The 27,819-nt window shown below is 40.6% G+C and overlaps 1 protein-coding gene across 1 annotated transcript in view; it reads left to right on the forward strand.

Moving 5' to 3' along the window:
- Positions 1-2,560: 2,560 nt before the first annotated feature.
- INO80C (INO80 complex subunit C) overlaps positions 2,561-27,819 on the forward strand; it is a 35,214-nt gene continuing 9,955 nt past the window's right edge. Inside the window, exons 1-2 of the mRNA XM_075494143.1 lie at positions 2,561-2,815; positions 24,966-25,076. Coding sequence (XP_075350258.1) covers positions 2,681-2,815; positions 24,966-25,076 — 246 coding nt within the window. The 5' untranslated portion in view covers positions 2,561-2,680. The remainder of the gene's footprint in view (positions 2,816-24,965; positions 25,077-27,819) is intronic.

The raw sequence follows: 27,819 nt of genomic DNA on the forward strand, positions 1-27,819 counted from the left end.
TTGCTGAGCTGCATTTATTTTTTTATTAGCAAGGCAACATACAAAAAATGGACCTTGCAGTACTAGTTAGGGAAATGGTGTTCACCTTGAGCCAGGTTCAAAATGATAGCAGGAAGAGCCACGTCACAGCAAGCCAGACTAGCAATTGCAATTTGCACTTCTTCAGGCGAGCCCTCGTCCGTATGACAAAGCAACTGCCCATTTAAGTGTGTAACAGGAACCTAGCAAGATACATATTGCACTTACTCACCAGAACACCACCTCTTAATTTTCAGCAGGGCTGGGTGTGGACAGCCAGTCAAGGAGTGGGGAGAAGGCAGCCTTGCAACTCCACAGCCCTTCCCACATCCTTAATTCTATTACTCATCCCCTGCAGACACTCTCACCGTTTACATTGCTATTATTGCTATTTTCCAATGAGTTGTAGGCCTTCTGGGATTGTAAAGCATTTGGTACCGTGTAAAATTGCATTGTACTTAATATTGCTGAAATACACATGGGCCTTGTGATTTTGTTTTTAGTAAACCGATTGATAAAAATGGGTACAGACAAGAAAATGCCTTGCTAAGTGCTATTTAAAAACTTTCATGGATGCAGCACATTAATTTTCTGCATGATTCACATGCAACATCTACTTTGCAGCAGCATTAAAGATGCTCCTCTCAGTAAAAACATTTCTATGATAAGGTACGCTTTCTTTTTAATTGGGCATGCCTGGGAACTGAGCACACAGCATGTGCGTGGGAAAGAGATGGGACCCAGCCCTGGGAACAAAAAAAGGCTGACTAAGACAAGATCAACGCTTTGAGCGCACAGCAAAGCAGATTTGGCTTTGTCAGGGGACACGACTCCCCTGCAGTTCCCAGTGCCCCTGCTAATTTCAAACTCAGGTCACCATCTTGAGCATGCGACAGGAGGCTGTCATCTGAAGCAAGAAGAAATACATACTGCATAGCACACATCAGCCTAAAACAATCACTAAGGGCAAACGCAATCGTGTTTACCAGCCTGCTCTGCAGTGCTGCTGGCAGCCTGCATGCTCAGACAGAAAGACAGCAACTACAGTTGAGAAGGAGATGGGGCTTGGATGTTTGTACAAGGCCTTGCTTACACCCCTGGAAAGCAAATCTTGTCCTGCTTTTCTGCCACATACACAGGTGCCTGGAACACAGCCTGGAAGTCCAGGCTTTTGTCCTCAACTCTCTTTCAGGCCACCTTCAAAGCTTTTGTTTTACACAGCACTGCCTGGCACCCCTACTGGGACCAAGCTCAGTCCTCATTACAGCACCATCTATAAATGTGACCTAATTTTTATGCCTGAATATCAACTTCTTGGACCTCTGCCTCTCCACAAGGCATGCTCTGGGGCAGGATCTCATACAGCTGCAGCTAGAAACCTAGTAGTCAGGCATTGCATAGAGGTCGCTCAAACAAATATGGTAGTAAGTTGACCAGTATTTTGAATGCAGGTGCATGCAAGCATAAAGAAGCTAAAACCAGTTTTATCAGCCATCAAGCAGCTTGAGAATTGTCTGCAACCCCATATTTACTTGATTCCAACGAGAGGAAAAATTGCTGGACCAGGTCACTAGCCATGTCAAAACAGGGTGGAAGCAACCAAATCTGTAACAGTATGAATTACCCAGAAAGACATTCACTATCAGCTCTCTGTAGTCATATTTTGAAATCTTTAATGACAACTGTAATTGCTTGCAACTTGCATTTAAAAAGACTACACAGTTCAAATGGGGATGATCACATAGAACACATTGGTAGGCTTCTCAGAGCTCATGATCTTAGAACTGAAGGGAGCAATTAAAACCAGCTGCATGTTTTATCAAGCCAACTGGAAAAAGCTGACACATTTGAGACTCACAGACCCTTCCTGTGGTCTGCAAGTGTTTTGCATAAACTTTACCTCACTTTGGGCAGGCTTAAGACAGCAATTGCCTGCAAACACAGTGCTGTATTCTAGTGCTCACACTGCACACGGGCTAAGTCCCCCATCTCCCCAAACTACAGTTTGTATTCAGTGGAGCCTTACACAGCTTTTTATTTTACACTTCCCAAACGACTGCACACTGCAGGACTCGAAAGCTTCTGTGACACACAGGACTCAGTGACAGCGCCCTTTCTAGCCTTGCACACTTACTACCTCCTACGGTTAGCAAACCCAAAGCTTGCCGCATTTTGTCACCTCCCACGCACACCGGCGCCAGGCCGAACAGCCAGGCGAGGTGAGCTCCCCCGGGGGCCGACTCTGCCGCCACAGCCATGCCTCCGAGAAGGGGCCCGAGCTATCGCAGGCCGGGGGGTGGGGGGGAGCAATGAGGAGACAGGCTGCTTCCTACGAGGTTCGCCCCAGCTGCGAAAGCGCTGGCCTCACACACCCGCAGTGGAAACCTTCACAAGTGGAGGCCAAACCGCCGTGACCGACCACCCCCTCGCTAACCGTCTCCCTGACGGAGCCCGGCCGGGGGGAGGGGAGGGTCGCGCCGCTGCTACTGCGCATGCCCGCCTGCAGCGCCGCTACAACGCTGGCCAGCGCCCGCGCCGCCACTGCGCGTGCGCGGGGCTGCCTCGCGCCCGGTGGGGGAGGGGTGAGCGCTCGCGCTCTCTCCCGGTTCCGCCCCGCCGACGTGCTCAGCCCGGGCGCGGAGGGGCTGGGAGGGGGGGAGAAATGGCGAGTCTGATGCCCGCGGCCGCCTCTTCTCCCGCCGGCGCCCCATCCCGTAGCAAGAAGCGCCCGGCGAGCCCGGGCACCGGCAGCGGCCCCGCCAAGAAAAAGAAAGCGACAGCGCCCGGCGGCTCGCAGGTAATGGGCGCCGGGCGGCCAGCGCGCATGCGCGGCGACGACCTTCCCCCTTCCCTCCCCTCCCCTCCGCGCATGCTCGCGGGAGGCGAGCGAGGAGCGCGCGTGCGGTGGGAGGAGGGCTGCTGGGGCGTGCCCGCGAGCGGGGCGGCGTGTCCGTTGCCTCCGCCGGGCGTGGTGTGCCGCCGGCGGGGACCGTCACCCCTCTCTGTGCCCTGGCGGCCCCGGGGTCCGCTGCTGCCTCCCGCCTGGCTTCCCACGGCCCCCCTTCCTTCTCCTGGCCAGTCCCGCCCGTGGTCGGGCTGGAAGCTGCCGAGCCCTAGGGAAGGGACAGCGGCTGGGTGCCTGCCGCTGAGCCGGGAGGCTCCGGTGGCCGTCGGGCTGGCGGTTTCTTTCCAGGCGTTTGAACGCCGAGTTTCAGGCCTCTTCTTTCACGCACCTGTAGCGTGGAGGTTGCGTCCCCCCCGTGTATGCAGCTAGACTGCTAGTACACTTCTTAGTGCTTTCTCCCGTCGGGTGTGTAACTAAGAAGCAAAGCTTAACGTAGATTCAGTTAAAGCTGTGTTTAAAATCACTTAACTGTCGGCGTTGTGGGTGTTGATGCTTTCTGATCAAACCGTCTTGGCGTTGCTCTGTTTCTTCTTGTGCTTACCTTCAGTAGCTTCCTTTGTACCTAACATACCTGAGTCCTGTATGTAAACCTACATGCACAAACCTCTTGATTGTGCATGATGATGATTTTAATTTGAGGTAGCTGATCTGTCACGGAGGAGGGACTAGCGGTCCAACAAGCACAATTTAACAGTTCTGTTGTGTGCAGCTCAAATACAATTTTGCATGATGGCCTCTCAAGTTGAGCTAAGTGGACCTAAGAGTTAAATGTGAAATGAAGATGTAACCTCAGGGCCTGAGTTTTGGGGAACAGGGTCAGGGGAGGGAGAAGGGCTATTAATGTGAGTTTCTCCTAACCTCCTATCCCCCGTTGCAGCGGGTAGTGCAGCTTCTGTTTCTGCATTGTGTGACACCACCGTGCAGCTCCACAGACCCATCCCCAGCTGATGACATCTGCCCGTTGATCATGAGGTAGCATCTCATGCTCCAGAACTAAGCCCTGAAAGAGGTTCAGAGTCAGTGTATATAGACATCTGTATAGACTTTAGATGCAGTATGTCTTGGATTACTTCTTTTAGAAAGATTTCAGTAGCTAAAGTGGTCAAAAAAGGGTTGGAAAAAATGGTTCTCTTCCCCTGCCCCCCCCCCGATTCTTCTCAGTAATATTTCATGAACTATAACAGAGGCATAGCTACAAAGTATGCACTACTGCCAGTTAGGTTGCTTATTTTCACGAGCCATCAGATTAGGGGAATGTTTCTACATTTTTCCGCAGATCTTCTCTCCAGACAATTAAAAGCCATTGTGCACATGCCAGAGCACAGACACAAATCCTTCCTCATTCTGAATGATGCTCTTGCAACACTTGTTTTCACCCTGTGGCATTTACATAGTTTCTTTTCCTTTTCTGGTGGGCTTATCCCTAGGGGAGGGAGTATGAACCAGTAGCTTAATGTAGCTAACAAACTGCACTGCAACTGTGAAAAATTACTGCCTGGCATGATCACGTTTGACAACTCTTTCAAAGTCTGCTAGAGATAACAATCTGGATTTTCCAGCATGGAGAGGACTGTTCTGTGCCTGTGTGCACGTGTGCGTGTATGTGTATGCAGATAAAAAACATTATATACTTGTATATGATTTAAATATGTATAAAATTTTTATATTTAAAAAACTTCCCCAAATCCTCCAGCCTCTGACACTGTTTTACAGGCTGGAGGGTTTGGGGAGACTTAAGCCTTCCATATTATGAGAAAATCCATGATTTCTTACTCAAACTGGGTTTTGATACTGTGTGATAAACAGTTTTTGCAATTCTTCTCACAAGTGATTTCAGTGAAGAAAGGAGTAATTTCTCAACATTATGTCCAAGTCAGTGTACGCATTCACTGACTTCAGCACTGCAGATCAATCTCATAAGGAAAAGAAAAAAATAAGTCTCAGAAAATGTCTAACATCAGGAATGGGACCAGGAACAGCTTGTTGATCTTCTAGCAATCGCATTCAGTGTTGCTGACTAGCTCTGGAGCAAGCCAGTTCAAACAGAAATGAAATGGGGGCTTTGTATTTTTTGAGTTAGAAACATTGATCATTGGGCACTTTCTTCTGCAGTACTTTATTTAATCTTAATCTCCAGAAGTCCTTATAAAGCCCTTAGTTAATTGCTGAGTAACGTACTTTTTCTGGATAAGGAAACTGTGGCGCAATGAAACAGTAATTCTAGTCTGTTGAGCTATTCAGAATATAGCCAGTCAACAAGCACTTCACACTCTATTTTATAACTTATCCAATCTTCAAGTGGCTCAGCCAATCGGGGACTAGGTCATCCATGAATTTTAAATACCAAGTATCCAATCATTGTGGGATTTTTATTTTAATTTTTTAACTCCAAACAAGTAACATTCATCTGGCAGTCTAATGGGTACACACCTTTAATACACATCACTTTCAACACAGGTTTGGAGGTAGTGCTTGTTACTCCTCCGACTGTTCACTTTCCTAATTAACCCTTTGACATTTTTAAACAGCCTTTACAGCCTATTTTCAGCTTTCAGAAGCCAAATATATCGTGCGATAGCTCAGCACGAAATGGTTTCTATTTTAAGTGAATGGACATTGTGAAACAGAGAAATAGTGAATTATTTCCTTGGTTAGTTAGCAAACTATAGGTAAGAGGGTCCCTACCGAGAGGTTTGTAACTGCTTGGAGGGGTCAACTTAGGATCTGGGGACTCCCCATTATATTAACTAGTAACTTCTGCTGAGAACCTTCTGCCTGGCCTTCACAAAAATACACTTCACATTGTGCCAGCTGTGAACTTACCCAGGTCTGTGATTCCATCACTGTGAAATTAAACAAAAAGGGCTTTTTGTAAGTTCTGCAAATCACAGTTTGTTTTTCTTTTGCGTGCTTTATGTCACAAGTAGCTATCACAGTGCTCGCCCTGAAAGACATGCTGGTCTAGTAAAACTGTAGATTTCAAAGATGTGTTTATTTTTTTATATAACAAATTTGCTTAAGTATAGCAATGTAATCAACTAGTCTGAGTAACTGTGTATCCTACAAGAAGGCACCATTATTACAGCATACAGATTTTTATAAACCCAATTTTGATTATGTTTCTCCAACATATGAATTGCTACTTTCTCCAAGATACACTTTAGGAACATTACCAAAAAGCATTCTTCATCGTTTGTATGAGTTACCGACCCAAAGGTATTGAGTCATGTTTGTTTTGGAAGCACATTGCACATAGGCCTTGTCAGTCTTGTCTACAGAAGGAGTCACACGCTTTTTTGATACAATGCCTGTATTTACCAAATGTAAAATTAAAAGCAAGTTTACAGGAAAGCATGATTGCAAATTGATTACATCACTTTCATTAGCATTACACAATTATTCCTCCCGTGCAGTTGTGCTGCAGCAAAGACTGAGGTATTTTTCAGTGGCACAAGACTTTTAGTGCTGAGGATTGTTATGTATATTAAATGGTAAAAAACAATGCTGTTTAGTGGTTTATGTAGCACCGTTCAGTTAGATGTCCTTGCCCAATGATTCCCAGTAGCTGCTGTGCTGGTTCAGCTCCATCGCTGGCTCCTGTGCAGACTTGTCTCCAAGTCTCCCGTCTTTTTAATTACTATCACTTAACCTGGGACAGAATCTTTGACACTGATCTTAAAATGCCACCAGTTCCTCTACCTTAATGTTCACACCATTATTTTTATAGATTATACAGCAACAGGAAGCTTTTAAAAGAGCATATTCTACATCCAGATGTAACTGATGAAACAAAATGCTTGCCCATGACAGCTATCAAGCTTTAAAGATAAAATTTGCAGTGAGATGAGAGAATGATTTGGAAAAAAAAAAAAAAGTCTCTGATTTTGTCAGAGGACAATTAAAGAGAGAAAATATGCTAAATAATATGGTAATGTATACTTGCTTACATTAGTTGTGAATCAATTTCAGACATGTGTGATGAAGTATAGTAAATGGCTTACTTCGGGAATGGCATCATGTTTTGTCTTACATTTTGAATTGATGTAAACTGCCCTGTAAACTACAGAAATACACAGAGAATGCTTTTTGCTTCCTTCCTCTCCATCATTGTAGCAACAGCAGGTCTTCGTACCATTTAGAAAATAAAGACTGAACTTCCTCTTCTGCAATGGTATTTAAGAGTTAAATTATTCAATATATTGATTTTATCTCTAATTGTGAATATTGCAGCAGTACTACTGGCAACCTTCATTTTATGTAACTAGCTCTCATGTGTACTTAACACTTTCTGTATTTCTTGCTCTATGCTTAAAAACAGAAGCTATCCAACAATATTAGACAATAAAGTAAAAAATGGTTTAAAAGTTAACATCCTCTTAAATAAACTCCTCTCATGCACAACATGAAAAGAAAAGGAGCGACTCTAACATACACTTAAACTCCATTTTTATTTTAAATGTAACTGAATGATGATGTTTTATATCATAAACTGAAGATCATCAGATTAGAGTTCTGATAGACAGCTGTACGTTCAACAAGAAGACTTTAATGTACATATTAATGTGGTTACTGTTACATACTCAGAAGCTGTCCACTAAAGACAGAGAGCTTCCCCGAGTACATAAATAGAGTAGAATTGGACTCTAAACCATCAGTAAATTTAATCAATTCTCCTGTTATGCTATCTTAACAAGCCTATCACTGTTAAGTAGGAAACCATCAAATCAATTTTAAAATAATTTTGTTTTAAAGAGTCCATTTGATCTGGCTTTTATTTCCTGAGAAATGAAGTTAGGGAGAATGAGTTTAACTACAGAATCGGTGAGTGCCACTACAACTACTGAGCTAAACTGCTGCTCTCACCGTGTTCTGGCACGAGCACCTCCTCTAGCGCGTCACAGTATAATAACTTTCTGATCTGAAATTAAAAATTAGCTACTTATGAATTCAGACCTTGTCTGAACTAAACTTATTCTAATTATTATAACACTAGTCCATATAAGACTTTAACAGAAAAGCATGATTTTCTTTTGTAGTTGGAAATTTTAATAAACAAGACGCGTTTCTCACCAATCCACTGGCCCTGAAAGAGACAGCAGGACCCTGATACAGCATGATAGTAGGGACACGTAGCTACATATGTCTTTGCCAGTTTATTAAAAAGATATCACCTCATTATGCTCTAGACTACACTTTTTTTTTTAAAACATCTCTCAGCCCTTAAGGTTATGAAAATACATAAATTTAACCAATGAAGCAGTGCCAATCTGAAGCTACTGCTTGCCTGGAACGCTATCTTTAAAAGATGTAATGTGCTCCTAGGGGATGTTAACTCAAACCTAATTAAATTGATTTAAATGATACTTTCATTGGATAAAGTATAGATATCATGATATGGTGCAGACGATTGCTAGTTACTGATAAGAACTGCTGAGGTGAGCTCTTCAGGTTCAGCCACTTGCATACTTACTCACAACCCTACCCAAGAGTTTAGGCTCTTACAAAACTAGCAGCCAGTTTAAAACAAATTGCCATGTCTTAACAGGAGTTTTAGCAGGTAGTGTTTGAACTGGGATAGCTATCCCACAGATAGGTAACATACTCTGGCATCACACTGCATGTCACCAGACCACAGAGCACTGAAAATCCCCCCAACTTGCAGTTCTCTGTATGAAGCACTCAGAGGGTCAGCGCTTACATCTCCTAATCCTTTCAAACACATGTGACCACAAAGACACTTTCTGCAACAAAGGAGACGGTGAACAGCTGAAACATTAAGCATCTCTTCTTCCATGGCATTTTTCTACTCTTCCCAAAAAACAGCTTATTTTCAGGCAGTCCACTAATGAGAACCAGGATTATCCTGAGGTACTGGTTTTTGTCCCTTGCACATTTGAAGTAAAATCTGTTAGAGAACCAGAATCCCTCCAGTCCCTGACGGGGAAAAATGATAATTAAAAGACAATTAGCAGATTTTGTAGGGAAATCTGGCAAAAGTTATGTGTGTTTTAAGTGTAGCTTTATTAAAAAAAAGGGAATTGCTTTTATAGAGCAATCCAGATTAAAAGGGAAACTGTCAAAACTGAGAGCTAAGAATTGACTTTGCTTGACATTTATCACATATTGAAGGCTTTAGATGATCTGTAATCATAAAAGTATGTGAATTTCCAAACCAGACTATGCCAGTCTCAGAGAATTACCAACCCCCCAACCAAATGTAATTAGATTTTATATTTAGAGTAAACACAGATGTGTTATGTTGTAGAGTGGAAGGCAAAAGCGTATGTGTATTGACTTTTACTATGGGCGTCAGTATGCTGGTGTCATGTTTTTTTTTACCCTTCTCCCCTTATCCTAGTAGAGAATTTTAGTTTTTCCTTTAGCTAACAGAAAACGGAGTGTCTTACTATGATCACACTTAATTTCAGGGTTCATAATAAACATGCAAGAAACTTAGGAGAGATAATAAAGATGGTTCACTGCTTCTTATCATAAGGACACAAAATAGGACGGGTTATTTTTTGAAAGAGGAAGAGCAATCTAAAGCACTGCATGCATGTACTTTAGCATGACATTTTGTCTGAGAGGTAGTGCTCCTAAAAAGCAACCTCAGAATCCAGTTAGCACATTAAAAGATTCAGATTAACAAAAGAAAACTTGGAATAACTTAATTGTCTAGATATTGCAGATTTGAAGTGGTGTCAGACTGTTTTTCACATTTTTGTAAAGTGTAATGCTTGTGTTAGTAACTTCAGTTCTTGCTTTAGCAAGGCATTAGAAGTGATATAAATGTATTAATTTTGGATTAGAAAGGCTAATAGAAATATTAATTTGGTAGCCTTGTGTCATGGTTTAACCCTAGCCAGCAACTAAGCATCACACAGCTGCTCGCTCCCACAGCTAGTGGGATGGGGGAGAGAATCAGAAGAGTAAAAGTGAGAAAACTCGTGGGTTGAGATAAAGACAGTTTAATAGGGAAAACAAAAGCCACGCACGCAAGCAAAGCAAAACAAGGAATTCATTCACTACTTCCTGTGGGCAGGCAGGTGTTCAGCCATCTCCAGGAAAGCAGGGCTCCATCACGCCTAACGGTTACTTGGGAAGACAAACGCCATCACTCCAAATGTCCCCCCCTTCCTTCTTCTTCCCCCAGCTTTATCTGCTGAGCATGATGCCATATGGTATGGGATATCCCTTTGGTCAGTTGGGGTCAGCTGTCCCAGCTGTGTCCCCTCCCAACTTTTTGTGCACCCCCAGCCTACTCGCAGAAGAGGCCTTGACTCTGTGTAAGCACTGCTCAGCAGTAACGAAAACATCCCTGTGTTATCAACACTGTTTCCAGCACAAATCCAAAACATGGCCCCATACTACCTACTATAAAGAAGATTAACTCTATCCTAGTCAAAACCAGCACACCTGGGAGGGTTTCAAACGCACTTTTTAAGCATTCCAAGAAAACAGAATGGAGGCACTGGCTATTTATTTAGACCTGCAGAAAGCCATAAAAGTTGTGATACTCTGTGTTGTGAAATATACCTGGCCCTCAGGCCCCCACAGCAGAATTCATACCCATGAACAGCATGTCTTATCTCACTGCAAAGCACACCTGCAACTTCAAGAGGCTCAATTAGGCAATCTGTTGGCCTCTCATGATCAAAAAGGAGAGAGTCCCAGTCTCCTCCTATCTTCTTCACTCTTACCCACCTCCACAAGTCTCAGCTGCGTGCACCTGCCGCCTGCATCACGCCAGCTTTGGTACTCACCAGACCTGCTCAGCCACTGATAGAGGTCATCAGTCAGAAGACTAACTTAACCAAATCTTCTCCCTCTCCCAGGAAGCTGCGTGGTCTCCTGCTACATTGGTGAACTGGACTGATTCACAGGGAGGTCTAACAGGTATTGGAGGTAGCACAGGGAAGAAATAGGACCACATGGCAAGGAAAACCACTTTTCCACTACAAGTGAGCTATTTCATGAGCTTAGATACTCTTAACTGCAGGTTTCATTAGTTTACCGTAACAAACTAAATGAAAACTGGAGCAGTTCAAGATCTGATTCATTAGCAGATCCAGTGTCCCTGCCTCTGGGGAGACCTGAGGAGTAACAGCTTCAGCTGTCATACTGCTTGTCTGTCAGTCTTGAAGTACCTTAGAACTGATTCTACAAACTCCAGCAAGCTCTGTGAGATGCCACCAAAATAAGGTAGCAGGAAATACTGAGGACTAGTCCTAATTCTACTTCTCCCTGAAGATTTAGGCAACTCTTTCCACTTGGGATTCATCTGCCTTTCTGAAAGCAAATACTATATCCTTTCTTTCAAAAGTAGAACAGAAGTCACACTTACGGCACTGATACTTGCTTTTTATATCATGTGTCCTTACAAGTGCTTGCTGTGTCCTCCACTTGAAGTTAGTCCTGTTCCTGCCACTGCCAGAGGGGATTCAAACCCTCTTTTCCCCCACACACACCCTAACCACCAGGCTGGAAGCCAGTCTGGTGTGGTGGGAGGGGAGCGTTGAAATGTTTTCTCCTCTACAGCCAAGGATGGAGGTTCTGTCTGTTCCAGAGAGAACAACTCCATAATCTGGTATTGAAAACAGTTGTCAGAACGGTCTGCTTGTGTATTCTAGGTATTTCTGTTATGTTTTGTCTAATGATAATTTTAATGAAAAATACACAGTTGTGCAAACAGGGATCAGAAATCTTTTCCTTCCAAAACTCTAGCCAAAAAGCTATATAGTCATGCCATCTAATAACATCCATTTATGCTGTAATAAAAATGCATCACTTAATTCAAGAAACAAATTTGAAAGGGCTAAAAGGAAACTATTTTGTGAGTAATATGTAATTAAACTGTAGAGTCCATCATTCTGGGAGGGGTGAATATCTGTAGTTACATGGTTTGTAATCATCCTGCCCCAGGATGTAAGTGCTGGCTGACTCAGGAAAAAAAACTGTCCTTGCTGATTATAAGCCCCTGCTGTGGATAAGAAGCATTTTTGGGAATTAAAAGAAAAATCCTTCTGTAAAGCATTGTAAGCCATTGCTAGGATTTACCACATGAAGAGAGACTTCGAGTATCATATCTGTCCTTTTATCATTTATTAAACAGAGAAAAATGATTTGTTGTATACTATATAGCCTTAATTTTCATTAAACGGACAAAATATCGCACTTGTTTATGCTTCTGTGCACAACTTGCCCAATATGTGAATTACATAAAATCTGACATAATTTAAAAAGATACCTCATTTTGCAAACATCTACAGGCCTAGAGGCAAAACCTTCTACACAGTTTTAAGCAAGTTAGGTTTTTTACTTTTCTGCCCTTACAGTGTTGGCATGCTTGTAGCACTACTTACCCCTGTGTTCATAAGGATGCAATGTGCTTTCATGACAGCCTTATTTACTGCTTCCTCAGATTTATGCTCTTCTGAGTTAGTGAAAGAATGAGAAGAGGGGCAGAAAAGGCTGAGATGCCTATGATAGTTTCTGCATAAATTAGACAAGGTTTACAGGTATGGATAGCGTCACTTAAGTGGTACAGCTGGAAAAATCAAATAAGCTTTCAAGCATATAAGTCTTTTTTTCAAATCTGAAAATGAAACGGCAACTTTCCAAGCTAAATACAGAACAACTGCTTAGAGTTTGGTTAGGTATGTATCAAGTAGACCATCTTTAAAGAAAAGGTTAGGGGCATCCCAGGAGTACAGGGGATGTTAAGAGAGAGAGTATTATGAAAATACTTCTCATCTAGGAGAAAGGAGGAGGGAGTTAAAACTCTGTAGGAAACTGTGAAAATTATGTGCCATAAAAACAGTCTTTCTATTGAGTCAGTGGTATATTGGTATGCAGTCCATCCAGAAGCTTCTCTTAACTTTCCAGATAAACAGGTACATTTAAGAGAAGATAACCCCTCTGCCTAGAAACTTTGTTACATTTATGCCCTGAAACCATCAGGACTACAGCAAAATACTGCTGAAATGGAACAGGCGGAAATTAGGGCAGTAATTAACATGAGTTATATGACTGCTCATGACCAAAAGAGCTTTTTGTTAATAAAACCAGTATTTTCTATTTTATAGGGTATTGATTTCTAACTAGGGAGATGGAGAGTTGCCAGAGAGCTGTGGAATCTCTGTCCTTGGAGGTGTTCCAAGACCTGCTGGGACAAAGCCCTAAGCAGCCTGGTCCAGGGTCAGTTTTGACCACACTTTGAGCAGGAGGTAGGCTAGTGACCTCCCGAGACCCCTTCCAGCCTCAGTGATTCAGCGTTCCCGTGTCTCATGTCAGACGTCTGATTTATGTGATTAAGATGGGTGCACCCTCTCCCTAGACGAGCAGTCGTACGCTCCTGCCATAGGGTACCTCAGCTGGGTACTTTAACCCATAGTGTATTAATGAAGCCCGAAACTCAATGACTACATTTAGACAGTATTAATTCTCCCTACACTGTAACAATGGTTATGTTTTAGTAGAACTACTTTTCCCTGGGAGAAACAGCACAATGTTCTTACAGCAAAATTAACTCTTAACATCAAACAGGAATAGGGAAGCCCATTTTTCCTTGATATCTGCACAGTGTCTTCAGGCTCCTCAAACCAAAGTAGTTAGCTGGAAAGTCCTTATTCCTTAAATTGATTATCTTTGTTTACATAGTCTAGAACTAGCAATGCTAGTTTGAGTCTCACATTAAAGACCTTAAATTTTCTCAAGTCAGAAATTCCATTTTCTCCTTAATTTTTGTTAAACCTATTTGTTGCAGCCATAGAATTGCCCTTTTTCTCCTCCTCCTTTCCATCTGTCCAAAAGGTATTTTTTTAATTTGCTAATTATTTATTCATTGTGGGAAACTTCTTAAAATATCTCATTAAACCCATCACAAAATATTAAATACTATGTTTCCCTCTAACCTACGATCATGGATGTGATACCAAAACTTCACTAATTCTAATGTAGTGGAAAAGTCAAGTCTTTTAATAGTTCTGTTCTCTTTCAAGTCCAGCAAAAAAGGCAGTCAGGATACAAGTTTATATGCAAAACACTGGACTGTCTGGTGCTTTTCAGATGTGCTGTAGTTCCTCAACTTCAATATATAGTATCAGGGTGAAGTGTATGGCCAGGGAACTTATACAGTTGAGTAAACAACACCTACTTGTACAAATGTTTCTGCAGAAATATTTCAGAAATTTGCCTTGAAATTAGCATCACTATACAACTCTCTCCTCCCTTTTCCTCCTGAGCAGCCTCAAAATAGTCTACAATAGATACTTGTATTACCTGATTTTCATCTAAATTAGAAGTTGCCGTATGTTTATTTTGGTTCAGTCGTCAGTTTTTTTTCATTATCCAGTTAAATGTAGGTATCCATAGGATAATGCACCTACAATTTTGCTAAGTACAGGAGACCTGGTGTGCTATTCAAAGCAGGAATGGTTGGTGTTGAGTTTGCTAGATGAAGGAAAGTGGATGTAGTATTCAGGGCATGTACGGCTGTATTTTTTTTGCCCCATAATATGAGACAAACAATAAAGATGACATTTGTAGTCTGAAGATTTAAAAAAAATAAGGTATAGTTTCTTTTCTTGTCCTCTTTTTAAAGACCTTTGGAGCATCTGATACAATTACTGCTCTCTGATACGTTACGCCTTTGATAACTTTTTGAAGGTTTGTAGAAAGAATATTTTTATTCTCAGTTGCCTTAGAAGTGGAATGTTCCATACGTCACTGTACCTAATGTTTGTCTTTCTGACATTGTGTTTGGGTATGACAGTCTTAAGTACCTGTACAGAAATGGAAAAACCTTTTTCTGAGTAACTTTAGACTGTAGTGCTAAGCCTTTGCAATACGACTGCTAATATTTACTAACGCGTCATGGCAGCAGTAGGTGTAGTTAGCAGAAACGTAACAGAAATAGAATTTTTATCTACTTAAAGTGACAATTAAGACAGAAGGAAGTTCTGAAATGTGCAAAAAATAGGGAAAATGCAAAAGTAAAATTTTGTTTTCTGTATTGGTTTACCAGTTAGTCCATAACGTCTGAATGTAAAATTTGACTATTCTAATTCAGGTCTACTTTTCCGAAGAAAAATAGACAGAATAGGAGCTCTGGAAGACAGATACACCCTATCTTTACTCAAAAGTAATTAATTACCTTTCCTTGAAGAAATGTTGTTTTGTTTTTGTTTGTTACTCAAACATTGTTTCCTGTCAAAATAGATAATGTTTTACAGAATAAACTAGAATCAGGAAACTGAGTATTTTTTGCAGAATGGAATTGCTTTCTTGTCAGCCGTAGGAGCCAATATCTTTTTGCTTTCCTTGTCCCTGGTTCAGTGACATGCAGATGAATGGATTGGGATCCTTCTCCTACGTTGGCTGAAGCCTGCTATTCGACAGAGGGATTTTATTATGCTCCCTGAGCAGCATTACAATGTTAACAGCTGTCCTGGTTTCAGCTGAGATAGAGTTAATTTTCTTTATAGTGGCTGGTATGGGACTGTGTTTTGGATTTGTGCTGAAGACAGTGTTGATAACACAGAGATGTTTTAGTTGTTGCTGTACTAGTCAAAGACTTTTCAGCTTCCCGTGCTCTGCCAGGTGCAGAAGAAGCTGGGAGGGGGCACAGCCAGGATAGTTGACCCCAACTGACCAAAGGGCTATTCCATACCACATGACGTCATGCTCAGCATATAAAGCTGGGGAAGAAGAAGGAAGGGGGGGACATTTGGAGTGATGGCGTTTGTCTTCCCAAGTAACCGTTACGCGTGATGGAGCCCTGCTTTCCTGGAGAAGGCTGAACACCTGCCTGCCCATGGGAAGCAGTGAATGAATTCCTTGCTTTGCTTTGCTTGCGTGCGCGGCTTTTGCTTTACCTATTAAACTGTTTTTATCTTAACCCTCAAGTTTTCTTACTTTTGCTCTTCCGATTCTCTCCCCCATCCCACCGAGGGGGAGTGAGCGAGCGGCTGCGTGGTGCTTAGTTGCCGTCTGGGGCCAAACCACGACAACAGCACGTGAGCGTATTGTAATTCTCCAGTCTTTTCTCCTGAAATACTTTGACCTTAACTGTTCTGTATCAAATGATGTATTTTAAACTTTAAGAAGCAGTTTAGCCAAAGTCCTTGACTGAACTGAATTTTTCTGATAGAGAAAGGAATGTACTGGCAGTTTTTATAAAAATTCAATTGTGATTTACTCTAGTCTTTATTGCTAGTATGCTTCCATCCATTTTCAGTCTTAAGGCCCATCAATTTAGAAGACTTTTTTTTCTCTTGGGGAATCAAAATATTCTGTTAGCTGGGCTCAGTTTTACCCTTGTCAAAAGTATGAACTAACACATGATTTTCATTCCATATATACTGAAATTTTTAGTTCCAGAGCTGCTTCAGCATGCCATTCAGCTCATGAATTTGCTCAAGTTACAATTTTCTTAATAAAGAAAACTGTCAAACATTATAAACAAGGAATAGTCCCAATCCACCAAATGAAATCTGAAAGTGAGAGATCCTTGGCAATTATTTAAGCCGAAGGGAGCTTTGTGGCAAATGCAAATTAAACCAAGCTTTTCTGGGATAGTGTGAAGCTATTCACAGTTGCGCCCCAATTACATTTTATTTGAGGCTTTTCCCCATAGAAAATAGTAATTTTTTTTCCTTGAAATATCTGTAAGTTATAAAACTTTGTCTCTCATAGTACTTGAAAGTTTTTAAATGGAAAAACATGTTTGGCATCTGAAATCTCTTGAGAAGAAATCAAAGCTTTTTACTGAAACTTGTTAGCCTCTTTCTGTGTTTGAAAGTATAATAATTTTGAAGAGAACAAAGTAAACTTGAGTTTTTCTGGATTTTTTTTTTTCTTAAGTGAGCAGTCCCAGTAAGAAGGGAGTTCTTGTGTCATGAAATTGCTAGGTCTTTTTCCCCTAGGTTTTCAAGAAATGTTTGAGAGGTGGAGAAGGTAATTAAAATCCTATTCTCCCTTTGGCTGCGTTTTTAATTTTGAATTCATACCCTCACGCAGCGTAATAGAGCTTTGCTTTAGGGTGTTTCATACCTCTATCAAAGTGACTAAAGTAATTAGTATTTTATACATTTTGGTAAGTATTTTGTCACTGGAAGCACCAGTGCAGGTGAATGATAATGGTTTGAAGCTCAGGCAGTGACAGGACCCTAAATGAGAATGTCGCCTTTTAATCAAGAGCACTTGGAGTCTATGGTATTGAAATGCCCTACAGAGAACATAGAAAAGCTATCCATCACTTTGTGACAGTCCAATCTTTCAGTGCATGAGTAAAATTTTATTCAGCCTTTCTAAGGCAGTTGGAATGTAAGATGTTTTAACTCACCTCAAAAGAGCAGTGTAAAAGTTCAAAAGCATAATGTACAGACTGCTTTCTGGCCAGCATATGTGTCTTTATGCATTATCTTTATTTATTTAGATTGCAATTGAAACGTTTTCCGTGTCCTGCTTCAAACACCTCCCCCCTCCCTCTTATAAACCCAACAGGAGAGATGATTTCTAAATTTTAGTCATATGTTTGGAGTTGATTTGCATAGTTGATTAACTCTTGATGCTCAGCAGAAATACGCAGCAAGTTAGAGGGAAAGAACTGTTGCTTTAGGAAGGGCAGGTTTTCCAAGTCTCGCACAGAAAAGTAGTTTGACACGTGACTCAGCAGTCCTCTGGGGAATGCTTAGAAGCAGCTGAAGTACATTTAGTGACATGTACTTGGAATTATAAACTATTATTATAATAATTCAGCAATCTAATTTCAAGCTTTGTGTTGTTATGTTTGTTTTTAACAACCCCCCCTCAGCTTTCTTTATAAGTGAAAGCAGCAGCAGCATCTGAGGACAATGTCGTAATTTAAACAAAAATATTTTTGTTGTCGGGCATTTGGGAGATTTATTTCTGATGTCAATGGAAGCAGAAACCTGTACCAGGAACACTGTCTTTTAAGATGAGTTGGCAGTGATGAAACCCATTGACTTAAATGGATTTACTCCCAATTCACACTGTATGCATGACTGTCTTGCCCACCCTACTAGCTGCTTGAAATCAAGGACATTGATCTGCACTGTACTTAATACCTGTTTTCAGCTGTCTACTACTCAGGTTTTTTGTTTAGTAAATTGAGTTTTTCAGTACCCTGTGGAACAAAATTTGCTGTGAATATGCAATATTAGTTTTCTTTCCTTCCTGGCATTTGAACGTTTTCAAGCTGAAATACTTTCTGTCCTACCCCAAAATAAGGTAGAACCTTCTGTGAAGGGAGAACGTTCCTAAAATGCTACCATGTACCAGAGTGCTGAGAGAGAAAAGGCTGGGGAAATTGTATTGGGCTTCATTTTAGTGAGTGGAAAGGAAGAGGGAAAAAGTTTATCCTGCTGAATCCAAGAACCAGTAAAATGCAACCAGATGGTTAAGACATGTTTATACATGTTACTGAGTAAGTCTTTCCAGCAAATCTTTCTGTCACAGACATAGAGAGTTAATCTTGTTCAAGAGAGTGCTATTTCTTCAGTCTTACTTTGTTACTGAATATTCAGTGACTTTGCTTTCAGAAATACACTACACTATGCTAATAACATTGGTGATGAGAAATTTTTTAGCTATCATTTAAACTTGATCTTAAGCATGTCTAACTCTGACACCTTTCTCTGTGAATTGTTCCCAGCAATGTAAAGAGCTGCATTTTTGTCTGCCAGAGTGTACGTGTTCAAGTTTTAATGGCTCCTGTCATGTCATCATGCAACGTCAAATGAATTAAATATTCAGAATGTGCAAGAGCCTGTGCCAGGCTTGTTATACAGTGAGAGCTAATATATTAATCAAACAGCTTAATATATGTTCCAGTATGAGCAGTATTAGCTGGGACTCTGTTAAATAGCTGACATTCAAAGTCTACTCCCAGTTTTGAAAAGTCTGCTCATATCATCACTGCTGTCAACTACTGACATTCGTGCTCTGTTTCCACACGACATTCTCACGCACTGTAATTGGCTGCTAGTGAAAATACAGGTATTATCCATCTATTTTATATATTACCATTTTCTTCCCTGGCTGCATGCCACAGCTTCATCAGGATGTCACAGAACTTACACACAGCTAACAGCCGAGTAAGTTGCTACAAGTTGGATATTGCTGCTTTAGAAGTAACCTACTACAGGAGTAATTAGACATATAACATTATTGAGGCTGAGTTAAAATAACTGTGTCAATGAAATTAAGAATGTCATTGTAGTATTATTGTGATTATGGAAATCAGCTGCCAAAAGTAAGTAAAAATAATTTAAACTATTTATTGAACTTCACGTACAAAAGTTGGAGACAAGTGGGTTCCTCAGCAAGCCAAATTGGGTGCTTGGGGCAAAGTTATCACCAAGTGTGAGGGCTTGATTTAAAACCAGACCCCTCTTATTACTTACTTTTCAATAGTGACATACAACCCCCTAGTCATCACTGTAAGACAAAGCCAGAGTATCAGAAATACTGAACGCAGAAGCAAAACCAAACCAAAATACGTATGTAATCACCTTCATCTACAATTGCTGTACTCAATATAGTGTTAAAACTGACTAATGAATGAATGATTTGCAGAAAACAAAACAGAGAAAATCAATGTTTACAGTATTGTTTTTGCTCCCTTAAACTAGAAACTCCCTTTCTAGTTCTTACAGAATTTATTTATGCATTTAAGTTTTGCTTTACCAACACGCTGTTCAGTTTACCTTCTGTTTTTAAATTCTGTTTTACCATGTAAAACTGTAACATCTAGCAAAAACGGCCACTGATGATCATAGTGTACTTTCAGTGATGTGCAAATCCTTTTTGTAAGACATGCATGGTATGCAGTGATAGGATGCCAGAAATGCACAAATTTATGTCTTTGACTTTTGTGTTTCATTTTTTTTATGTTTTTTATACTCCATAAAATCCTGTTAGTCTAAAATAATGAAAAAATATTATAAAATATAATCCAAAAGTAAATAGGTAAGAAATGATACTTCAGCATATATCAGTTATTCTGTTATGCAGTTTTAATCCTTGTTGGGGGGGGGGGGAGGGGAGGGAGGAATGATGATTCAGACAGGCACTTTCATAATAAGCTAATTCCACCTGATATTTAGTCCCATCACAGATACCCATCCCAAACCCCACAATGCTGATTCTACCTAGAAATAGCCAAAACAAAGAATTTAGCTTCCATGGTCTACAAGTTTTGCTTGTCCTCTCCCTAAATAAAACCAGACAGATGGAGCAATCTTTGGAAATCATGTGAAAACCAATACATCTGCGGTAGGGAATTTGGAACAGAATATATTGAAAAAATTAATAGTTCTACCAAAACCTAAGATTGAAAGTAGTATGTGAATAGGCAGCCTCCCAATGTGTGTTTTCTCCCAGTACAGACAGCATATACAGTAGGGTCCAAACTAGGCTCATTCCTGGGGTTTGGCTTTAGTCAAAAGAAACCAGTGTTAAGGTAGCAAAGCTTAGCTCAGGTCTCTTCCCCAGACTTGGCTGCTCTTACAACAAACCTCTTAGGACTCCCAAGTGTTTGCTGCAGGTCTTTGCTCTCTCTCAAATTTTTTCTGTCTCCAAACCAAGTGAAATCCTCAGCCAGCTTCCTCACTTGGTGACTGTCACCCAGTCCTAGTACGTAACGGGGGACAGTCTCCCAGCCAGCTGGGATGCACTGAATACTCAACAGATGGTCTTGTGAAAAGAAATGCAAAAAAGAAGCAGCGCCCCTCACTATTGCTCCTGTCTATCCCAGGAGGGATAGAGGTTGCCAACCTGTCACACTGTGGTTGTACTTAAAATTCAGCTAAAGCACATAAACACAACTTTATAGAGGGAATAAAATTGCACAAGTGGTCCTATAAGAAGCCTTTGACCCGCTGTCTACAACTTCTAAAACATGCTGTTCCAGTCCAGGTTGGTCTACGCCTGGCTAAGGAGGATACTGGGAGGACGAGGAGGAGGACAGAGGGAGGTAACATGAGAAGTGGTGGCAGCATGGACTTCTGTGGAGGTTAACAGCCAGAGGAAGAGTCGGTGGGAAAGGATGAATGCAGTTACTGATGGCTTAGCTGCAGTCTTTACTGTAGCGTTTTTATTGTTATTTAGGGTAAAACTAGCTTAAGCATTTTCAGCTGTACTGAAATCACACCTTCATTTGGCAGTGGAGATGTACCCAGTAAATGTAAAGCTACTCCGAAGTCTTTGTTGTTACAATCTTCAACAGCCTATGGAGGAATACAGACTGCTTAGTGACTATTCTCGCACAAATTCCCTGTAGCCCTAGTTACAGAAACCACTGTTTAAAAGACACAATTTAGTTATAAAGTGCACATTAAAAGCTGATTCACTGTCTCTCTCCTTAAAGTGTATACTGAGCTCCCCGTAAAGGATGTTTACATTACAAGATCAGTTAAAAAGAAGCTTTAAAGAAGCTATTGAGAGTTTCAGCCCATGGTTACACTTTCTTTCTAGCCCTACTGCAGAGCATTGGGGATTATCCTAGGACACTGGGGGTGAGGGAGTTAGGCTAAGAGACTGGCTGGGTAGAGCACATGTGCTGGGGACTGGCTGTGGATTTGGCAGGAAGGGGAAGTTACCCCACACGTGACTTCGGGTTACAGCACACATTGAGCAGTCCATGTTCCCTGGTGACAGCCGCTTCCTCACTGTGCTCATGAGACCGCTGCCGCTTCATAGGACTACAAAGGGGATTTGAATTCATTCCTGTTTGTTTGCCCCAACACACGACAGAGAAGAATGAGCTATCTTCCAGAATAAATGACCAAGCAAACAAGCACATTTGGGAGAGATTTGTTCAACTAGTGTTAAAAGTTAAAGATTACCTTTACTGTACAGTAATTGTTCACTGAGGAATCTTCTTTCAGGCTGTAAATAATGTGTTGTATTATCACTGTGTTATTCACTTTCAGGCAACGTTGGTTTTACAGTACAAAGGTAGATTCATATTGGTTAAAATTCATTTGGCATCTCCCCCCTGCCTTTAAAATAAGTTTCAAAAACCAAACCTGAAACATTAAATGATGTTTCTTATGCTTTAAATCCTGGCATTTCAAAACATAGGGTGGACAGATTTGTAGCTTGTTGAGACACTTTCAGTTTGTGGCTGAAAAAGTGCTGAGGATATCAGCTGAGACTTCTGCAGGCTGCACGGAAAGAGCATTTCAAAGCTCTGTACTTGCCGGAGTTCACTCCTCTGTGCAGTAGCACATTATTCTGGAAGCAGTGCTTCTTCTACTCAAGTCTTTAGTGTTTTTCCAGAAAGAAGAGCACATTAGCTGAGTGTCTCTCTTCCATAGTGCTACTGCCACTGCTAAAAATCAGAATTTTCATACAAGCGATGCTGAGTAAAGGAACTGGCATGTCTCTACACTATGCGTTTATCTCAGTTCCCAGCATTTAACTGGGATCATAGTATTCAGTCCTGTTTGCTTCCCAGTCTATCTCAGGCCTCTGAAATCATGGTATCAGTTGCACACCACTATGGTATGCAAGCTGCTTTACAGTCTCCTGCACATCAGCCTGCACCCTTTGCCTTGGAGAGGAAACCGCTGCTCTCAAATTCTCCATGACAGATCCAGAAGCTCCTGCATTACGTCTTGGTGGGACTGGAGGATGGCTTCAGCGTCCACATGGCCCAGGAAAGCAGCAGCTGCTGCTCCGGATCCTGCTGCCTCTGCCACTGTGCAAGGGGTACTAGTACAAACAAAATTAACATCTGGCCTGTAACATGAGTCATCCCGACCCTTAGCAGCACTAATACCTGAAATCCCTTAGGGGTTGGTCCGGAAAAGAAAGGACGTGTAGAATTTACATTCAGGAATTGTCCTGCCAGGAACAGTTCCTGATTTTCCTTCCCAGTGCGCCAGCAAGATTAGCACTGAATCCACACTGAAAAACCCACTGAAGACAGTGAGTGTAATATGTAAATGTACCCAGCTGCAGAACTTAAGGACTATATGTATAAGAAAGCTTCTTCCCCTTTACTGATAAACCATTTTTATTTGCTCCATCTCAAAATACTAGATACTGTTTTGAGATATTGTTGAAATGCTACTCAAAACCTGTTTCATAAACAACAGAATACTTGGGAGAAGATCACTGAAGGGGCAAAAGTGATAAAGTAATTAAGTAAAAACCTGCAGGATTGGATTTAAAACCGACCAAATGGTACCAAATGAAAGGCAAGAATGCTTTGAAGAATAACTGTGAGTGCCGATTCCTTCACTTACAGAATTTACACTGATAATGAGCAGTATCAGAGATAATTTACTAATCAAAAATAATCTTGTCTCTCAAGCCCTGTCTTTCTCAAGATTGACTTTAATGTTTGCTGCTGAAATCCGAAGTGCTGGAAGCATGCATGTGCAAGAATATGGTTTGAAACCTAGCAACTCATTGTATAAAGCCACTTTACTCAGGATTGCTGAAGGTACTATTTTCTCTGCTCACTGTCACATAATGCACATGTTTCTAAACATCCATCTGCATTTATTCTGTTTCTGTGACAGTCACTGCCTTTTAATGTTGTCCTCAGCAAGGGAAGAATCAAGTTTAAGCTACAGACTTCAATGCTGCTTCCACTGATGTTGTTATGGCAGTATCCTCTGTACTATGAGCTTACAGCGGACTGACTGTGGTTTTGAAAATAGATCAACTCTATTCATATATTTTCATAAGACACTAGAAACGTGACTATTTTACTTGAATGCTTCCTTATACCATACTTTGAATATTTAAGACCTCTCTTTGCTATGTTAAAAACAGGGACTGTTGAGTAACCGATGTATTTCTGCAAGAAGAGTTCAACTTGCCTAGTTCCTAATCCTGTAATTACTATGCATGTAGTTAAGAATACAAACACTTCCCTTGTAATCACATGGAGAAGGATATGCCGAATCATGGCCTTTGCTATATAGTCTCAGTTTCTAGAGGTACTCCCATAATTCACTAATAATAATGATCCTTTTTTCTCCTACTTGAAAGAATATTGCATCAACACAGAAGGTTTTGCAGTGCACATTTTCACAGGAAAACTTTTTTTGTTCTAAGTATTAGCTGTCTGAAGGTAAAGTACAGAAACATTTTAACCACCCGTTAAGTAAATACTGATTTAGCTTTTAGCCAAGCTTTTTGTTCTTCAAGAAAAAAGAATCAACGAATGACATGCTATTGATTGAACTGCCAAACTCAATGGCAGAATTCTTATTGGCTTCAGTATGGATCAGCATTTCACAAGGAACATTTATGTATGTAGCGTGGGCTAGTTCTTGTAGCGTGGAGACTTAACAGGGCACTCGCAAAATAAAAAAACAACACAGACTCAGCCATGCCGAGCTATCAGAAATTGTTTAGACTGCCACACAACTTTTTTAGCTTTCCAATCACACACATGCACCTTCTCCAACTGCTCTTCCTGCTAAATAAATAAACCATAAAGAAAAGCCTAGAAAACACCAACTAGTACCAATGTAGATTTTGTGAGGCTTGTATATAAAAATAATATATATAATAAAATCTTTTCTTCCCCTCAATCCTCACTCAGGCATGACTGAAACCAAATATGGAGAATAAACCGAATAATCAATTATTCTTTAGAACCTCGACAAAAAGAATGTATAAATTTTATATATTCCTGTTAATGCTCTAATACTGAACATTCTGAAACAAATCCAATGTACATTTCTGCTGTTTCTGGTTTCACATGCTGTCTTGCACTTTATAGAGATGGCTTTCATTAATACTGAAATAAACCCAATGCTGTTTTTACTCAGGAGGCTTTGGCCACTCTATTCCCCTCCTCCCCTTTATGTGTCAGTTGTAAATTGCTTGACAAATATTCTGTTTCATGCTTCCCCACTGCTGGCATGCAACATCTTTAAAGATTCAAAAGAGATAGAAGGCTAAAAAGGCAACAGGTATGTAATATAGCAGAAGGCTCTATCTCCAGTTAAACTTGCTCAGAGTAACAAGCAATAAGATTGTATTTTTTCTTCAGAGTGCAGGTGGAGAGGCCATGAATGAAAACAAATTTCTGAACACAGACTCCAGCACAGGATCAGTGGAAACAACTGTCAAGCCATTACCATTTAAAGATCCAAACTTCATCGTAAGTATATTATTTTAACAATTTGAAATTCTAAACTCTTCAAATAAAACATTAACTAGGATTCTATTTAACCATATTGCTAATGTAAATATTAAGAAAGTCAGCTTAACAGCCAAATAAAAGGCCGGCAATTTTTAAGAGATTCACGTCAAGCCCATGCCACACTATGGTCCAAAGTGCACACTGTATTATAGCATGAAAATGGCATTGGTCCAGAGGCAGAACTATTATATTAAATTCTGGAACAGAGTCAGAAAACCTGCTAGACTGAGGTAAGTGCAGAAGTTTTATGGTGTGGTATCTCACAAACTACCGCATCTAGAGAGGAATAGTTTATACTGCTGTGAATGTAGGAATCCCATCTCCCAGTTCCTAGCCAAGGCAGGCTGCAAAACAGTTGAACTAGAAATCAGCCAGAGAGTCATTAGCAACTGGTATTTTGCTCCTCTCCTGGTCCCTGAAATTCTAACAGATCTGTGGTGTCTGTTCTTCCAGTAATTGCTAGATTTAGAAGCAAATGCTCCGTGAGGTTTAAACTGGGGGAGAAGGTGAAGGAAGACTACAGCTAGTAATGCTGTCACTTCTGGGTTTGTTTTTAATATCTTTTTATCTTGCTGTGCCAGGGCCAACTCATTGGCACACTGTACAAATGCTTTCTAGACAAGCAAATTTCTCAGACTGCTGGTCCTAAGCCAGTACTTAGAAGGAAGGATTTTATCCCAGATTTCATTCTGTATGAGTAAGGTGCAATATCCCACAGCATAAAACCTGAGTAATTGGGAATCATACGGCTCACTAAGCACAGGTTTGGCAGGGGGTATTAAATTATTCTCTGACTTGCAAGTTGCTCTAAGTCTGCTTGCAGATGACTTCTGTCATGAGAGGGGCATTGAAACGGCTGTATACTTTGCTCACCAGTGAGCACCAGCGTCTTTGAGAAATGAGATTTATTGGAAAAGCTCTGTTTGTGCCCAGAGGCATTCCATGTAGCTTCCATATAGGATTTAAATAGCCATGAGGCCTTGTGCTGATCCTTCAGTTCTTAGAGGGACGTCACCATTTCCAAAGAGGCAATACTAATGTCTGCATGGTTGAAATAATAATGAATGTAGAGGACCTTTGGCAGCTGCTGCAGAAATAATAGGCAGTTATAACAAAAACATGAAATTGTCCTCCCTGATACAGTAACTAATTTGAGAAGAAATGTATTGTGTTTTAACTAGCTTTTTGTCGGTATGAACTGGTAGTAACAATTTGGATGACTTTTTGCATCCTTCTACCCTAATGTACTTTAAAAGGAAGAAAATAAATCCATTAATGTCTCTCATAAATATGCCCAAATTTGAACCATTAGCGCACTGCAGAGGATAGACTTAAAAGCAGAGAAGAAGAAATAAATTACCTTTTTCTAAACTTCCTGAATGGAATTTGCATCCCTTGGCAATGGGGAAGGGGACGAAGACCTTCTGACAATTCTGTAGAGCAATGAATAGCTCCATCTGTCCTAGCTCCAGCTTTCCCTGAACTTCAGTAGTACAGAGGTAGCTTGGTTCATTTGTGCTTGGCAGTCATTGCCTTTTGATTGTAGGTATGTGAGGTGATACTCAGCCCCATTCCTAGGAGGCATAAGTTCATATAAACCCAATAGTTGCTTTTGAGAAACCAGATGACTGAAAAAAAAATCATTATGCAAAGATTTTGGGGAAAATGCATGTAATGAATTTGAATTAGTAATGCGGTAGTACATCTATTTTCATCTTATATTCCAGCAGTCTCTATTTTACAATGATCTCTAGATTACTAAGGTGTTACTCTCAGAGCAAACTATATTGGATAGCCACTGCCAAAACCCGATGTATCATCAGCTCATGGGCATCTTTTCTGAATATATCTTATGTCTACAGAAAAAAGCTTTCTCATTGAGTCCTTCCTCCTATCATTCCCAGCAATTCAACAGGCTAATTTATTACCCAATCACAGCAGAAGTGTGTTTGCAGAACTTTGCTGAGTTTTGATGAGACTGATGTGGCAGGTAGTAATTATTAACAAAAATAACAACTCCCCAATTGTAAGAACATTTTCTTTTCTGAAGTAAAGCTGTAAATCTGTGTCCTTTGATCATTTAGAAGCAGTACAGTATGTTGTGCAGCTTCTGTCTCTGGAGAGACATAAATAAATTACTCTGTAGCAGTCACATTTGATAACTGAAACTACCATTATAGTACCTGTGGCAAGCCTTCCATTAATGTACCTTTCAAAATGCAAAATTGTCTTGGCAGCCAACATTCTATTTATTACTCTTTTTCTATTCTTCTGTCTTCTATCCTTTGAAAGAAAAACAAAATTTCCAGAAAGTTTCTCATAGTATTCATTACATTTTGCAAGATCAGTTGTGTTTTCTACAGTCATGGATAATTTACAAGAGTTAGAGCTGCACCTGTAATATGCCATCAAAAGGAGAGAAAAAATTTAGCTGTGTAATCACAATTTTTGACACAACTTCATAGTAATAAGTTCTAATACAATGGGAAGTACATACAGAATCCTGTAATCTCAGGCTAAACCTAACCACATTGATTTTCTATTTCCATGTAAAAAGCAGATTTTAATTTCCTTCAGTTAATCCTAAACATAGTAGCTTTGACTCAGTCCAAAAAGCTTTGTTTTTCTTGCAGCCAAGATTAAAGTATACAGTATATTAGCGTTCTGATGAAATAAGTGAGGATAACAAATAGTTCATGAC

The sequence above is a fragment of the Mycteria americana genome, chromosome 2 (genome assembly GCF_035582795.1).
Source record: "Mycteria americana isolate JAX WOST 10 ecotype Jacksonville Zoo and Gardens chromosome 2, USCA_MyAme_1.0, whole genome shotgun sequence".
NCBI classification, from domain to species: Eukaryota; Metazoa; Chordata; class Aves; order Ciconiiformes; family Ciconiidae; genus Mycteria; species Mycteria americana.